The 18,002-nt window shown below is 51.6% G+C and overlaps 1 protein-coding gene across 1 annotated transcript in view; it reads right to left on the reverse strand.

Moving 5' to 3' along the window:
• Positions 1 to 18,002, reverse strand: part of CLVS2 (clavesin 2) — a 75,777-nt gene that overhangs the window by 42,244 nt on the left and 15,531 nt on the right. The window contains exon 2 of the mRNA XM_074990648.1: positions 8,959 to 9,133. Coding sequence (XP_074846749.1) covers positions 8,959 to 9,133 — 175 coding nt within the window. The remainder of the gene's footprint in view (positions 1 to 8,958; positions 9,134 to 18,002) is intronic.

Raw genomic sequence — 18,002 nt, forward strand, 5'->3', positions numbered from 1 at the left:
CGCTGGAGGATTGCGAAGGAAAGTCTCGGGGTTCTAAAATTAACTCCCCTTGAGATAACTGAGTTTCCATCCCCACCCGGGAGCGTCCACAGGGGTATTGGCTGGCCGGGGGGGACCTGCCCCTGGGCATAGGCCTGGGGTGTCTGTGTCCAGCATGATAGGAACGACCATGGCAGCACGGGCACGGGTCCGGGGACGGAGACCTGGACCACTCTTGGGGTGTGTACCCCCGATGTCTGGGAGAGCGAGACCTCCGCGATGACACAGATAGCGGTGACACTGGTTTGTGATAGTACTCCAGCGGATCCAATCCCAGAAAGGGTGAAGGTGGCCCCAGCCATGGTGACATTGGTTGGAGGAACGGAGAAGGAGGTTCTGGATAGGCCGGTGGAGACCCAGGCCTTCTGGGCGGCGTGTGTAGCACAGGGGGAGAGCTTGTTGTTAGCAGCAGCGCAGCCCTGTCCGGAGAAGGGCTGCGGTGCCGGGTTTTTGCTCTTGCCTTTCCCCTCCCCTGCGGGGCTGGCACCGCCCCCTGCCGCGCCGGGGATCTCGGCCCCGCGCTCTGCCCGCTCAGCTGCGGTGCCACGCGGATAACGTCCTCCAGTGCCTGAGGGCTCCGTGCCTGCTGGCCCTGCACCGTTGGTGCCACAGGGGTCGGTGCCGCCTGTGGCGGTGCCCCCCGGTTCCTGCGCTGGCCTGGCCGCCGCTCTAGGCGCTGCGCGTGCCGGCTGTTTTGTAATCGGAGGCTCAGCCTCTGCCATGTGCGCTGCCACGGTGCCGCTTGCCTGAATATGCGGCTGGGGGCTGTGTGCTCCGCCCGTCCCGCTCGCTGAGACCGCCGGCAGGGATCGAGCTGGGGAGAGCTTCCTCCGTTTTTGCACCGAGGGGGTCAGAGAAGCTGCCTTCCTTTTGTGGCACCCAGAGGGCCCTTGTGATTGCCTCTCCGGCGCGTCTGGCTGGAGGGCCTTATCAAACAAGAGCATTTTAAGATGCATTTCTCTGTCTTTTCTTGCCCTGGCTGTGAGCTTAGCACAGTGGGAACACTTCTGGGTAACGTGTGATTCCCCCAGGCATCGGATGCATTCACTATGCCCATCGGAGGCCGGCATAGCTTCACGGCAGGACTCACACTTTTTAAAGCCTGAAGAAGCCATCTCGGTGAGTCTTTTATTGTTAATAGGGTACTTAGCACCTTATCCGTGCCTGTTTACCTGAATCGCTGACCCCGGCCTGCAGGGCAGCGGGCGGCCTACTGGCCTTCACGTCCACTCTTCTTCTCCGCTCCTCTCTCTCCTTTTTTTTTTTTAATATTCTCTTTGTCCTCTCTCTCTTTTTTTGTCTTTTTTTGGAAAAAAAGAAACAACAATTTACACGTAGAAACACTGTCTAATCTGACTCTGGCCGTAGCCTGAGCGGATTCCGTCTGCAGCTGATGGCAGTTGAGAAGGAACTGGCGGGGACCGGATCACGCATGTGGCCGGGGACGTGCAAGGGAGCGGCGCACGCCAGCGCACGCACGATCCAGGAGAAACTGCTGGAAGAATTCCGATCTGCGGCACTGGGCGAGCCCGACACCTATTGTGGAGCACCCACGGGGACACTCGACGAAGAACACTCCATTTCACGCATGTGCAAAACGGCACCCTGGAAGTTCGAACGTAAGCGTTTGATCTTCCACAGAGAGCGAAGATGCAGCCTTTGTCAAAAAGAGTGCTCAAAAGTCCCCAGAGAAACACAAAATCATCAGTTCCATCTCCACAACCTCCTGTTTCCTGGGTTTCCCTATCTGACTGCCATACCTCCAGCCATCTCAAATACCGTACTTCTCCGAACCCTACAACCCCCTTGCTGCTTCCAGCTGCCTATTAAATTTGAATCATGGATTCATCTCCAGCAGAGCTCAGCTTATAACAAGGACTGGCTTAGCTCCAGGCTTTGCAGCACAATGGCAAGCCATCCTGTCACAATCCAGTTAAAATTTGGTCTTATCTTCACTACGTGATGGTTTCACACTGCAGTGATCAATCCACAGGCCATCAACTTGTCAAATTTGTTAAGGCAATAAATTGACTTCCAAGCACTCTCCCATTGACTCTGGTATGTTAGCAGGATTAGAAGAGTAGCCAGAGTCAAGAGGAGAGCCGCCCCGACCAAACTTACTGCACTGAAGACACCGCAATAAGTATGTCGATTTCAGCTGTGCTATTTGGGTACCTGAAGTTGCGTAGATTACATTGACTGCGGGTGTGGGGGTGTGTTATTGTAGACAAGGCATAGGTGACAGCATGCAGGAAGAATTTGAAGATGTGTTTAAGGAAGACGCTCACTGGTGACAAGTAATGGTTGAGATCAGTGATGCAGCGATGGCGGGGTCAACTTTACAACAGTGAGTAGAATTTGTAGGTGAGGCTAAACTAAGGCTATGTCTACGTGAAAGCTTTCTTCAGATCACTTGTGACACTCAAGGGGCTTGAAAAATATTTAATATTAATTAATACTGTGAAGCACTTGTACTACAGTGAGTAAGTACCATGGAAAAGCCTCTAAGTACTAGTGTGCAGTAAATAAGGCATGGGACCATACAGTGAACAGGGAGAAAAGAGAATACTGAATAGCTACTCATTCAGAGAGCCCCCTCCAACTGTGTACTGAACATGGCAGTAGGCTTGTGCAAAAATAGTATGTGATCACATAATGAAAGACTGTCACAATGTGTATCTGCAAGAGGGCTGAATTAATGTTGCATGGGTAATCTTCATTCTGGCATTTCCTAACTTTTGAGTGTTTGATGTGTTTCTATAACACACATACAAAAATGAAGAGGGAGACAAGTGTGGCCAGGAAAAATGCTGGATGACTTATCAACTGAATCGGTATAACTGTCTCTCATGGGTGTGAAAACTCTTGAGTGGTGTGATTAGAGGGTCTAACCCCTCCAGCGTTGACCAGAGAACTTCTCCTGTTGACACAGCTACTGCCACTTGTGGAGGTGAATTAACTACACTAACCAGAGAAGCTCTCCTGTCACCATACTCGCATCTTCACTGAAGCACTGCAGCTGCACCACTGCAGCATTTTAAGTGTAAACCTCTGCTTAATCAAAGAGTATTGATTCCCCAGAAATCAATCTTAGCTGATAAATTTGCATTAACAAGCTTTAAAATAAAAGATTTGTGGAAAAGGGTTATCAACCCTGGAACTCTCTTTCCTCCCTCACTGGCCTGATTAGGACCAAATATGCTTACTTTCATGTTACACTGCAAAGTTCATCTCTTCTCCTGTGCTTTAGTAGAAAACACTGTATTTGGATAAGGGGCTGATACCAAAGTCCTAGTTTGGGTCGGTTGGGAGGATTTTAGATTTGGACACTGGTTACAATTTGCATCTTCTTCATGAATCAAATTTTGTATATGCCATGTTGTGGACTGAAGTTTTAACCAAGTCACAATCCTTCACCTCACACCCTCTGATTGTTAATCTGATCTCCTGTGTATCGCAGCCCACCATTCAGCACCAACACACAGGGCAACACTGGCCTTCTCACTGTCCCCTTCTGTAATCAGGCTCCTATCCTGGCAGCCTCATTGACTTGATGGCGTCTGAGAAAGGAAAGAGAGTATTTCTCCACCTCTCTTCAACTCTTAGCTAAAAATATGTCTTCTGTTGCGCCTACAGCTTTCAAATAGAAGGAGAGGGAGAGAGGCACCCTTATTTAACCAGAAATTATTAATCTCCATAAAGTACTTTGGGAGGCAGCCTACATTATGACAATATGTAAAATGAAGCTGTCATGGATGCAGCTACTATTATGTGCTAAACAGAAAGCAAGTGTTTAAAAGGCATTTCAATTGTCTTGCATTTAAGAATCCCATAAATCAGCTATTTGCTTATTGTCTGAAAGAGCTGTTGCCACCCCCAACAAATTGGCATTTTGAAAGCCCTTTTATAATTAACCCCAAATCCACCTTCTTCAGTTAACAGTAAATAGGTTTACTATGAAACAGTAAATAGTTGGATTTACTGTTACAGAGACTGAGCAGATTTTAATATACATTTTCAATGAATTTTAAACCGAATTTTTCTCTCTGTGTGCTGCTCTGCCTGCCTGCCTGCCTGAAAGCAGGGATTCTCTGGGCATCCAATGATTATGAAGAGGCCAGGAAGCACTGAGGCTCCTACAGATATTCCCTGCCTCTGCACCCCAACCCAGCTCCCTTATGCTCTAAACTCCAGCCAGAAGAGGGGCCACTAAACCTGAACAGTAATAAGCACCACACCAGACACTGAGTATTACCTCCTGCTCAGGAGGAATCTGAGTAGTGTTTTTGTTAACACCAGCTCCAGTGTTTCGAAGAACACTTAGTCCCCCTCCTTCTTTGTGCTTCTACCTATAGGTAGTTCTGGAGTGGGGAGGTGAAGCCTGGGTATGGAAGGAGAAATGGAAATTGGTCATAGGCCTCATTCAGTGGCAGCTAAGGTTCAAAGTGAGTGATGAGCCTGCAGCTAGCAATCGGTCATTCTCCCCCTCACATCCCCCCCATCACCCACCCAGCCCCCCCCCCCCCCCCACACACACATTGAGCATATTTTAAAGGGAAAAGTTGGGACAGTGTTGCTGGAAAGAAGGATTGGGAAGTGGTTTGTTGGAGATAAGGGATGGATGGGAAGCAAGAATTCAAAGGAAGCCTTCTTCCTTTTCCCACCCTTGCCCCCTTAGAATAAAAAACTGAGACTTCAAGTTGAACTCAACCTGATTAGCCTGACCAACCCAATGCAATGCTGGGCACACATCTGTTCCCCACAGTCACTGGGACATGCATGTTAAAGTGTGAAATACTTCTGCCTACATGCCAAAAGTGATTCCTCCTGACCCCACTCCAGCACCCTGTTGTCAGTTCAAAGTGAGAGCAGGTCCACTGAACAATACATGCGATCAGAACAATAAATAACAAGTAGGAATTTTTTTAAAAATTTCTAAATTCATTTTGCGGTTATCATAATAAAATCAGTAGTTGTGAGAGTCAGAAAACCCCTAATGCTCATGTGACACTTCATGTTTTTTTAATCACAAAAGCCAAACCAAATAAAATGTGAATTTAATGTGTGCCAGAGATGTTGATTCAGTGTCTGGTGTGTCGCTTGATTTGAGGGTCATCTGGGTACCATTCAGTTCAACTGTCACTACTTCTTCTTATTCCCCAAAACAAGGCAAACATTTGAACCCCTCAAATGGTAAACTTCAGTGAGCAGACATCTTGAGCTTTTAAGCCAGAGGGGGATTACTAAAATAAAAAACTCAAGGGGGTGCCACTGTCAGCCTTGTACCCTTCTCACACCTCCTGATAATGTGTTTGGAGTTTGGCTCATGGGCAGCCACAGCCTTGCTTTGCCACAAGTCTTCTTCAAAATGTGAAAAAGGCAGCCACTGGCAGGGAGGATAACATTTTAAACAAGAAATAAATTGGCCATCTGTGAAAGAATAAATAACCAAGCTCTTGTACTGCCCAGTTTTAGGCTCTCTGCACAAATGCAGACCACACCTGGCTCCTGTCCTTCGACCAAGTGATTTTCTATTTCTACCTCCTCATTCCACTTCTCCTAAGGGAAAGACGCAGGTACTTTTTCTGCACTGCTGGACGGGCTTGTTCCCAACATAACAGGCATCAATTCCAATTCAGGTTTAAAGTCATGTCTACATTACACAATTATGTTGCTCTAACTTACAACAGAATCTAGACACCACCGTTACTGAATTACCTATGCTTGTGCACAATTGGTTCTTTGTGTTAATGATGCATGTCCTCACTAGGAGAATTTGTATCAGTTGTACTATCAGTGTGGGATATTGTGGGATGACACCTGAAACCCAGTAATGGTCAACACAAGCAATGCAGTGTGTACACTGACACTCTATCCACCTAATTACATTGACCTATTACTATGTTGCTCAGGGAAGGAGATGTTGCTAAATCTGAATAGAGAAGCATATTTACATTGGCCTGAGCCACATTTTAATGAAAACACTCCCACAGCTAGGTCAACACAAGGCAGCTACAGTTGACGTAACCTTGTAGCATACACTAGGCACAAATAAACTCATATTCATTACAGAAAAACATGAAGTGGTTAAACACAAACAGGGCCCTGACAAATATATTGCTACTAAACACTACTGGAGTTGTTAAAATTTCTCTAGTATGGAAATATGAGGTGCAGAATGACAGGAAAAGTCATTTTTCTGGCCCCTCGCTCACAAGCATGTGAGGTCAGTCCCTGGCACTTTTACATCAGCTAGTCAACTCAAGGGTCCCTGCTTCAGCTCCAGTCCGTAGCTCTCAAAATACCAGAAAGTGAACCTCTGCTTTATGGGAGATCTGGTCCATTTGCATTTGTAAGGCTGACAGACCCAGGTTGTCTGAAGTAAATGAATTTGCAACTTTAGGGGCTAAAGCCATGTGCTCTATGGCGTGAGGTAAAAGCCAGCTACCTCATATCCAAGGCTGTAGAGCAGAGACTTCACTCTCCCTACCAGTGGTCTCAGTGCCTCTGGGGTTACACACTGCTCAAAAGATTCACAGTAACAGGAGTTATAAAACCTCATGCCTCAGGCTAATCTCTGACTATGGGAGTTAAAATCAAACCATAACACAGGTCAGATTATCCTACTTTTGCCATTTGTGGAATTTCTTTAATCTTATTCTGAGGCATCTGGTACCTCACAGTGCCTGCTGAAGTCAATGGAAACTTTACTACCGACTTCAATGAACTTAAGATCAAGCCTTGACCACTGCTGAAGACAGAATATGGGACCTTATGAAGTGAGCTTTTTGTCAGAAGTTCTTGGTTGTCCTCCCCAGGCCATGGGTAAACTACACCACCTAATTTCACCCAGCCTCAGAAACATATAAGCTATCATTCAAATATAACATAGAATTTTAGGGTATAACACAATAGCTAGCTACATCATCTGTCATATTTTCAGATACATCTACCACTAGCAGAAAGTTTCTCAGCTATCCCCAGAGTAACAACCACTGTATAATGTCCAAAGGGATGCAACAGCGTTTAAAAAATAAAAACTATTTCAAATGCTGATTGATATTGCAAAGCAAAAAAACATGTACAAAATCCAAACTTTCAAAAAAAGAAGTGCAAAGGTGAAACAGAAACGGTGCCCTTCATCTGCCAAATGTTTTGTGCCACAGGGCCATTTTGGCTACGTCTACACGTGAAGCCTACATCGAAGTAGCCTATTTCGATGTGGCGACATCGAAATAGGCTATTTCGATGAATAACGTCTACACGTCCTCCAGGGCTGGCAACGTCGATGTTCAACATCGACGTTGCGCAGCACCACATCGAAATAGGCGCAGCGAGGGAACGTCTACACGCCACAGTAGCACACATCGAAATAAGGGTGCCAGGCACAGCTGTAGACAGGGTCACACGGCGGACTCAACAGCCAGCTGCTCCCTTAAAGGGCCCCTCCCAGACACACTTGCACTAAACACCACAAGATCCACAGAGCCGACAACGAGTTGCAGACCCTGTGCATGCAGCATGAATCCCCCGCTGCAGCAGCAGCAGCCAGAAGCCCTGGGCTAAGGGCTGCTGCACACGGTAACCATAGAGCCCCGCACGGGCTGGAGAGACAGCGTCTCTCAACCCCCCAGCTGATGGCTGCCATGGAGGACCCCACAATTTCGACGTTGCGGGACGCGGATCGTCTACACAGTCCCTACTTCGACGTTGAACGTCGAAGTAGGGCGCTATTCCGATCCCCTCATGAGGTTAGCGACTTCGACGTCTCGCCGCCTAACGTCGAAGTTAACTTCGAAATAGCGCCCGACGCGTGTAGCCACGACGGGCACTATTTCGAAGTTAGTGCCGCTACTTCAAAGTAGCATGCACGTGTAGACACAGCTTTTATGTGATTTCTGCTCTAACAATACCAATCCAACCCTGCACCTTTGCTCTTTGCCCTTGCAGCCCAACCTATACATAGCTGGTTCGTTTTAGCACTTGCTTTCACAGATGGGCTTGATCATCCTCACACTGATGCAAATCCAGAGTAATTGCAATCACATCTATGGAGCTCCACCAGAGTAAGCAAAAGGAGAATCAGGATCATAGTCTGTTAGTTGGACCACTCACCTATGTGATATTAGAGTACTGTCTAAGGCATTTCAGGGATTAGATTCAAACTTGACCCTAGTGCAGCACAATTCCTGCAAAGCCAGCAGTATCCCAGTGAGTAAAATGCAAAAACAAGGTTGTTCTATTGTTCCATAAAACTAATGAAAACATTTAAATAATTAAAATTGGAAAGAAAAGAAAGGGAATACATGGCTTTATACAAGCAAAGCACACTGCCCCAAGGGTAAGTTATAGGTATTTTTCATAAAGACTCCTGGTTGCATTCAAGTGAGCAGTTATTTCACAGATTACTTTTTTTTAATTTTAATTATCATAAAAGTCCACAGGAAACAACTGGCATTTATGCAGTATCCTTCACTATGTCCTGAAGCCAAGCAGAATGCTCTACAATTAGCAGCAGCTACAATAGCTGGAAATTACCATAAACATAGTGTAAAGGGCCTCAGTTCTCTAGCGTGCAGAGCACTTTGGATCCTGATCCCAAAAATATTTAAGCACATGCTTAACGTTAAGCCAGCACCCAGTCCCACTGAAGTCAGATGTGAAATCAGAGCACCCTGCACCTTGCAGGATCAAGCACTAGTGCACGAAACTATTTCCACTGAAGTCAATGACAAAACTCCAGTTGTGGGAGCTAGGGAAAGCCCATAGCTCTGTCCCAAATGATGAGGCAACCTAATTATCTGAGAAGGCGAAAGGGTCCCTATTTTAAGGACACGGACCTTTTTTGTCTGTTCTGAACATGCAGGATTCAACCTGGAGGCAACAAGATAGAGTAAGGAGTGAAAAAGAAAAACTTACCTGCAGACCTTCTATCGCTAATCTTAGCATGCTTGGCGTGAGCTTGGAGGCCTGCTTGAAGGTGAAGTTGCTCCAGTCTATAATCAAAACAAATCCATTCACTTGAAGTTCAGGGTCTTCAATCATGGCTTCTAAAGAAAGAAGTATGGCACGCAAAATATCCACCAGTGTGTACCTGTCAACAGCAGAGGATAGACTAGGTTAAGCTAACCAGCAGGGAATGAAGAGCAAGAGTTAGAAAACTTCTAACCATTTCCTCTTATGTTAGGTACCAAACATGTAAAACAAAAGATGGATTTTGATTTTATATTTACCATATAAGACTCCTTGGATAAAATTAGCTATTAAAAAGCAAAAACACACACTGCCAAGAGCAAATGCAAACTTTCCAATAGAACGTAGAGTGGATAAAAATCGATGAATTAAAAAATTTTTAAAAAACAGATTTTTTTTCTTTTTAAATCAATAAAATGCTAAATTTCTAATTTAAAAATAACAAATTAAATTACAATTAAACCTCACCACAAACATGCAACACCTACAATTACAGTCTTATAAAAATGAATTAAAGGCTCGAGTCTGTCCAGCCTAACTATGAGCTCCTGCTTCTTGAAAGTTCTGGGCTTTGAATTTCTGTTTCTCAGCAGACTAAAATAACGTGAAGAGAGACAGAGTCCAGATAGGATTGTTTTTGTTCTGTGCTTATGTGGTGGTGGACCTGGGCCCAGCAAGACAGAGGTGTTAGTTAAGACACTGTCTTAAAGACAATACTACAGGGAAGGATGGAGGCAACATAGAAAGGAACAGTGGAGTGGACTGGAAATAAAAAGAGAAGACATTATTCATCACACACACCACTTCCTATATTCCCTCACACTTCTGCCACAGAAAAACTGTCATGTCTTCCGGACATAAGAACAACCCTGCATAAAAAGGGAAAACATGTCAAGTATAAGCAATACAAGAAGAAGATGCAGGGCCTAGCTGTAAGGATAAAACATCTTAGGAAAACTGCTTATTGGGAGAAAATTATGTGGATGGACATGTGAATATGTCTGAAGAATTATGTGGATCAACTGGTTAGTAACTTAAATAATTCACTTTGCAACATATCATTCTTCAAAACTATGGCTATGTCTCAATAGAACCTCTGTCAACAGATTGCTGCTCCACGGCTGGGTCTACACAGCACGGCTTTCCCAGCAGGTCCATGCTAATAATGATCAGCCTCAAAATTGCAAATGGCTGCTTATTAGCATGGCCCCACAGCTCATTAGAATAGCCGCATGAGAGCTCGGTCTTGGCAGAGAAGGGTGCCAGCAGTAAAGAGGCCTTGTGGACGTGCCCCCCAGCCCACAAGCCCATTGGCAGCGTGGGCCACCATGGACAGCACCCCGGCCCCAGCATCATTCCCCAGGGGCTGCTGCATCAAGTGCCCGCCAGCCCACATGGGTCCATGGAAGGGGCAACCAGTCAGGGAGACTGGGGCCATGCCACCCAGGTCCCAGATGTGGCACTGACACCCCCCTCTACCCTCATCGTCTCTCTCTTAAAAGCCACACCATCCGAGGGCCGAGGCAGCCGAACGAGGAGCCCAGGGCCTGCCAGCCCCATCGAAGCCAGAGGACCCAGCAGCCCACCAGTTGGGCCCACACCAGTTCCCACTGCACTGCGACCACGGGCGCGCCACACCAGACGCAGCTGCTGTGAGGACAAGGTTGTGGCCTACACTGTGGCCCTCTGCCACCAGAACACACTTGCCAAAAGGCAACTGGCCCTCAACGAGGCCAAGCTGTAGTGGAGGTGGGACACATGGGGGGAGGTGGTGGGGATGCCCCCCACCATGTATGGGGCCCTACCAGGCCAGTCCCCGGCCCCCCCAGCTGTTTCCCTGCAGTCTCCCTGAGCCCCCCCCACAGTCCCCCCAGATGACCCCCTGCTGCCCCCCCAATGCCCCCAGCTGCCTTCCCCCACATTCCGCCCCCCAGCCGATTCCATCCCCCCAGCCCGTGACCCTGAGGCCCTGGCTGCCCTACTGCCCCCAGGCCTGCCCAACACTGCACTGAGGGACCTCGCACCATGGCTTGTGGCCACGGTGGGACCCATGGAGGGTCCCCTGAGACACAACCCACCCACTTCCGGCTCCTCCGCTGAGGCGAGGCCAGGTGCTTCTGGCCCCATCAGTGTCCCACAGGGGACTGCGCACCTGGGGTTGGAGGGGCACCCATGGGCGCCAGGGCTCACGGCCTTCCACCCCATCCCCGCCCCACCAATAGGGCCTCCAACATTCCCGCCCCAGTTCCTGTCCAAGTTTAAGTGCCCCTTCCCCCTATGCATATAGTTCACTCCATATGAGGTTTTGGCCATTATTTTTATTATTTACTATTTACTTTGGTCACTGCTGTTAAAAGTTGGGGGTTAAATACATGTTTACATTTTGCTTCTCCCCATGTCCCTGATTATGGTGGGAGAGGGTGGGGAGTTGGGGGGGGATGTGGGGTGTGCACATGGGCATGTGTGTAGGGGGGGCCTGTGGGGAGGGATGCGGGGGTTAGTAGTCCCCTTGGCTGAATGCATCCTGAAGCACCTTTCCGATCCGGAGCCCGTCATGGTCAAGCCACCTGTCGGGGGCCGCAGCGGGCTGCTGGTAGCGGGAGGCCAGTTCCACCATCCATCCCTGGGGCAGGGTCCCCTCATGTGCCTTGATGAGGTTGTGGAGCGAATAGCTGGTGGCCATGACCTGCCGGATATTCTCCACCCCCACATCGAGGTGCGTGAGGAGACACCTGAACCGTGCCTTCAGACGACCGAAGGTGAACTCAGCATGATACCGGGCCCTTGTGAGCCAGGCATTAAAGAGCTTCTGGGAGGGTGTGAGGTGGCCCGTGTACAGGTGCATCAACCAGGGCTGGAGTGGGTAGGCTAGGTCTCCCACAAGGCAGAGAGGCATCACGATGTCTCTGATGGCACGCTCCCACCAGGGCACAGATATCCCAGCCTCCATCCTGCGGAACAGAGCAGAATTCTGCAGGATCTGTGTGTCATGTGCTCTGCCCAGCCAGCCAACATAAATGTCCATGAACTTCCCACAGGCGTCCACTACCGCCTGGAGCACGATGGAGTGGTACGCCTTGAGGTTGACGTATCGGCCGTCACTGTGGTCCAGGGCCCTGATGGGGATATGCGTCCCATCGATCACCCTGAAGCACTGGGGGAACCCAAGCGCGGTGAAGCCCTCGACAACTGCATCCAGGTCCCTGATGCACACCAGCCGCCGCACCAGCACGTGGTTGATGGCCCTCACGACCTGCAAGAGAGTGGGAACGGTTGCACTCATGGGTGTACGCAGAGCGGTCCTTGCCCCCTTCCCCTTCCACCCCCTCCCTCCCTACCAGGCTCCCCCTGCTGGGGGACCCCTCTGGCAGCAGACATGTGGTAACCCCTCTAGGCTAGACCTGCCCGCACCCCTGGCCCTACCTCCTCCCAGTCGACACCTGGAGTCCCCCAAGCCCACCAGCCCCCTCCCTCCCGCCAGTGGGGCAGGGTCTGGGGCTAGGCTTACCTGGAGAATGACGGCCCTGGCGGTGGATGTGCCCATCCTGAACTGCTGACCAATGGATCGGTAGCTGTCCAGGGTGGCCAATTTCCATATGGCGATGGCCATGCGCTTCTCCAGGGAGAGGGCCGGCCTCATCCAGGTGTCCTGGCATCATAGCATGGGGGCAAGCCAGCTGCAGATCTCGAGGAAGGTCTCTTTCTTCATACACAGGTTCTGACGCCAGTGGTCATTGTCCCACTACCCCATGATGACCCTGTCCCACCAGTCCGTGCTGGTGGTGTGGGTCCACATGTGCTGGACCAGCCAGAGGGGGTCCGGCAGGAGTTCAGAACCCATGGGCCTGGGCCTTTGTCTCCACAGAAGGCTGAGGAGGGTGGCCGGGAGGATGACTAGCCTGTGGGCGAGAGCAAGCCTGCTGTCCTGCGGCTGCTGAGGGTCCATGCCTGCTGACTGGCGGGCGCTGGACAGGGACCTGGGTCTGGCTTGCTGGGCAGAGACATGGCTGGCCTCAGAACAGTTTGCAGGGACGTACTGTTTGGGTGGTGCCCTTTAAGTGGCCTTGTGGCCAGCAGCCCTGGAAGGGCTCCTTGGCTGTGTGACCCCGTAGACATTGTTTCCTGCCCTGTTCCTCCGGAAGAGAACCTGTGCACGTGTCAATGCACTCTTCTGGAAGAAGGGGCAGCTCTTTCAGGGTCTTGTTTGATGTGTAGATGCACTCCTCCAGAAGAGGATCTTCTGGAAGATCACCTTCCGGAAAAAGTGCCATGTGTAGAAACAGCCTATGTGTTTAGACAGTGTATTTAGAAACAACTACATGTTATTTTGAAATGCATGTTTGTGTGCAGCAACATAATTGCAAAATAAGCTATTTCAGAACAGCTATTCCATAATAGCCTATTTTGGAATAAGGCTGCTATGTGGATGTACCCTATCTAACCTGCTCTAAATATCTCCAATGAGGGAGATTACACAGCTTCCCAAGGCATTTTATTTGACTGTTAACCACCCTGACAGAAAGTTTTTCTCCAGGAGTTAAAAAAAAAAATATATTGTTGAGTCACAAAACACTTCTGTAACAACAATTTTGCTTCAGCTTCACTGAAGAGAACAGGAGTATTCAAACTAACTCTCCCTCAGAACGTTTCATTGAATTCTGTGGTTGATTGTTTTGAGCAGTTTATTAAGAATTGGCCTAGTCTCATCAAACTCTGTGAAGACCATGATTAAATAGATGGAAGTATCTCATCCAGGCGGTGTCTACACTAGTCTTTGCAGTAGCCTGCACATCAAAATAGCGCACATCGTGTCTACAGGCACCATGCACCACTTCGATGTTGAAATAGACATTAGGCGGCGAGACATCAAAATCACTATCCCTATCCGAAGATGGGAATAGTGCCCTAGGTTGACGTTAAAGTAGGGCATGTGTAGGGCGTGTGTTGACATCAAAGTAGGGCATGTGTAGATGATTCACGTCCTGCTACTTCGAAATAGTGGGATACTCCATGGCGGCAATCAGCTAAGAGGTTGAGACGTGCTGTCCAGTCCCTGCAGGGCTCTGTGATCACTGCGCACAGCAGCCCTTAAAGCACCGTGCACCCAGATTTCCTGTGGCAGGAAGCTCAGAACATGCAGGCAGCAGCATATGCACGTGCTAGCCCTGCATACCTTCCACAGGCCCCGAACATCCCAAATCAGCCATGGCATCCAGCCAACAACCCAAGTGCCCCCAGGGCTCTTCCCCTGAGGAAACCCAGGGCCCCTCGACAGCCAAATGGGGGTCCACAAAGTGGTGGGGCCCCTCCTGGTCACAGGCCGAGCTCCGAGACCTGCTGGGGCTCTGGGGTGAAGAAGAGGTGCTCCACGTGATGGGAAGCAAGCGGTGGAACGCGGAAGCATCCACCAAGGGTCACCCTGCCCACACTCCGGATCATGTCCGCAGCAAGGTGAAGGAGTTGCGGCAGGGTTACGCCCGGGCCCGGGATTCAGCCAGCTGGTCTGGGGCCGGCCTCACCGCTTGTCCCTATTACAGGGAGCTCAGGGCCATCCTGGGCCCCCAAGACACCTGCTCTCCCCCAGACACACTGGACAGTACAGCCAAGGAGTCCCAGAAGGCCTCGGAGCCAGAGTCTGGCCCAGAGGCCAGCCCCACACCCCGGGGCCTGCCCAAGGAGCCAGCTCTCGAGACGGCGGAGGAGGAGTCCAGCAGCAATGGGGGAGGCTCCTCAGAGACCTCCCCTCCCGGAGCATCAGCTAGGCGTCTTCCCACCGGGGTTCCCCTGACTGCAGCAGTGGACAGTCAGGTACGTACCCCACAGGGCACAGACACACAGGCCACAGGGCGTGGGCACCAGACATGACTGGGGACCCCACAAACCCCCAGCGGACCCCGGCCCACAACTGCCCAGCCACAGCACAGTCCCAGGATGGCGGCATGGCCATCAGTGCCCATCAGCACCCACACCCACAGACAGCACTGTGCCCTAACCCCTGGGGGTGCGGGGGACCATGCAATGGAGCTACCCAATAGAGACACCACACCCATAGATGGGGGATGGAAACCCAGCACCCAAGGTGGGGGATGAGGGGCATGGGCCACAGGCCAGGGCACAGTACTAACAGCCTTCCTCTCCCTCTCTCTCCCTTTCTGTAGCTGCACTATCCAAGGCCCCAGGCAGCCAGACACCCTCCGTGGTCCCTGAGAGCCCACCAGAGGTCAGGCACTGCCATTGCCCGGGGACACCGCCGAGGCCAGCACAGACATGCCACCCCCAGACCCAGGGGATAGCCCCCGTGGACTCCCAGCTCCTGGCAGCTCTCCGGTGGCAGGTGCAGGTGGCCGAGGAGAGGCTGCAATGTGACAGAGAGGAGTCCACCTGGCACCGGGCAGCGTGGCAGGAGTTCATGGGGGTCTTCCGGGACACAGCCAGGTCATTCCAGGAGGCAGTGGCCTGGCTCCCGCCCCGCCGCCCGCCCCCCGCTGCCCTCCCTGTTGCTTCACGCAATGCCCCCCTGCCTACCCACCTGCCTCGCCCACCCGCCGCCTGCCTCGCCCACTGCCCCACCTGCCCCTCAAGACTGAAGGCCAGCCAGTGGAGGCATCCCAGCCATACCTGCCAGTCCTCCCGGCTCCCACCCTGCTGCACCAGGGACCACGGATGGCGGGGGGGCTCGACCCGAACCCACCGGGGGTTGCGCCCTGTTACCCCCACCCCGGATTGATGGGCTGACGGCCGAGCTGTCCGCTAGCTCCCCATTTGTATATAGTTGTCCCCCTATTTGTATATAGTTGTCCCTCCATTTGTATATTAGTTCCAGTTTTTGTTGTGCACATACCACCAGGCAGCTTTATCACTATTCAATAACCCCCAGTTTTATTCTTCAAAGAACCTGAGACATATGCTTGTTGGGGGGATAGTGTGCAGGTGGTGGGGATGGTGTGGGGTTGGTGGGGGCGGTGTGCAGGAGGTCCGCCGGGGACGGCCAGGGAGGTGTTCAGGGGTCCCCCTGATCAAAATGGGCCTGCAGGGCCTCGTGGACCCGAGCCCCCTCACAGTGGGCCTGGCAACTGGTGCGGCAGCCAGCTGGGGAAAGCCCATGCCGGCGTCAACTGCCGACCCCTGGACAAAGGCCTCCCTCTTGCTCTCCACAATGTTGTGGAGCATGCAGCACACACCCACAACCTGGGGGATGTTATGGAGGCCAACAACCAGGCAGGCAAGGAGGCACCGCCACCGGCACTTCAGGCGGCTGAAGGTCCTCGCCACCACCTGGTGGGCATGGTCCCAACCGTTGAACCGCTCCTGCCTGGCGGTGAGATGCCCGGTGCACAGGTGCATGAGCCAGGGCTGGAGAGGGTAGGCCGTGTCCATCACAAGGCAGAGGGGCACAGTAGTGTCTCGCAGAGAGATCTTCCTCTGGGGGATGTAAGTCCCTGCCTCCAGCCGGCAGCACAGAACCGAGTTCCGGAAGATGCAGGTGTTGTGTGTACAGCTGGGCCAGCCCACGTATGCACCCTGGAAGCGACCACGGCTGTCCACCATGGCCTGAAGGACCATGGAATGGTAGCCCCTCCAGTTTATGTACCTTCCCCCGCTGTGATCCAGGACGTGGATGGGGATGTGGGTCCCATCTAGGGCCCAAAAGCAGTTCAGGAACCCCATGGCAGCAAATCCGGCGACAACTGCATCCAGGTCCCCGACTTGGATGACCCTCTGGAGCAGCAAGGCATTAAGCGCATGGACCACCTGTGGGGAGGGGACACAAGTCCATGATGGTGTGCAGGGTGACACAGGCCCCTCCCCCCAGGCCACCCTCACAGGCAATCCTCAGGCACCCCCCCACCACCCGTTCCCTCCCAGGGCACCCCTCCCTCCCCAGCCCCACACCCAGCCCCCTCTCTGCCCGGAACCCCTCCCTTCCCAATCCCACACCCAGGCCCCCCTCCCTGGCTGCCCACGCCCCAGTGGGTGTATGCCCAAGCCTCCTTACCACCATGATGATGGCCCCAACCGTGGCCTTTCCCACTCCAGACTGGTTTCCCACAGAGCGGTGCTGTCTAGAGTGGCCACCTTCCAGACAGATATTGAGACCCTCTTCTCCATGGGGAGGGCGCGGTGCATCAGGGTGTCCTGGTGCCGCAGTGCAGTAGTGAGCCACTAGCAGAGCTCCAGGAAGGTCTGCAGCCACGTGTGGAAGTTCCGCAGCCACATGTCGTCCCATTCCCCCATGACCGGGGGTCATGAGCTGGTGGGGTAGCTCCAGAGGCGGTGCAGCACCCGGCAGGGGAGAAACAGGGGAGCCCAATGGTCAGGGGCATCCCCATCTGCCCCTGGGGATCCCCATCTGCCCCTAGCAGAGCGCTTGCTCCCTGGGTGACAACCTGGGAGGCTTCCAGGTGCTGCTGCTGCTGCCGCTGCTGCTGCTGAGGGTCCATGGCTGCTGTGCATCAGTCTGCGAGAGTGCGGCTAGCGCTCTGAAGACCTCGTGCTGTGCAGGCCAGGTGTGTCTGGGAGGGGCCCTTTAAAGGAGCAGCTTGCTGTTGCCCCGGAAGGGCTAGTCCAGCCTGTGACCCCGTTCGTGGGCTTTCCTGGCTCCTTATTTCAAAGGGGAGCACTTGTGTGTGTGGACACTCTGTTTTAACTTCCAGGGCAGCTCCTTTCGACGTTCCCCGTTGCTACTTCAATGCTGAACATCGACGGCACCAGCCCCGGAGGATGTGTAGATGACAAGTGTCGAAGTAGCCTATTTTGATGTTGTTATTTCGAAATAGGCTACTTCGACGTAGTGTCCTAGTGTAGACGTAGCCCCATAGTATCTAACATTGGCTTAAAGAGGAATGTTGAAGATATGCTCTGTGTACTGAACCTATTATCTGTAGCCTTAAAGAAACTTCGGAGAAATTGCTGCTGCATTGCTGATGCTGTCAAACTTTGGAAGATACTTCTAGAGACATGGATGAAAGAAATATCTCACCCGGAAATTA

Source organism: Carettochelys insculpta, chromosome 3 (genome assembly GCF_033958435.1).
Source record: "Carettochelys insculpta isolate YL-2023 chromosome 3, ASM3395843v1, whole genome shotgun sequence".
In the NCBI taxonomy this organism is placed as follows: Eukaryota; Metazoa; Chordata; order Testudines; family Carettochelyidae; genus Carettochelys; species Carettochelys insculpta.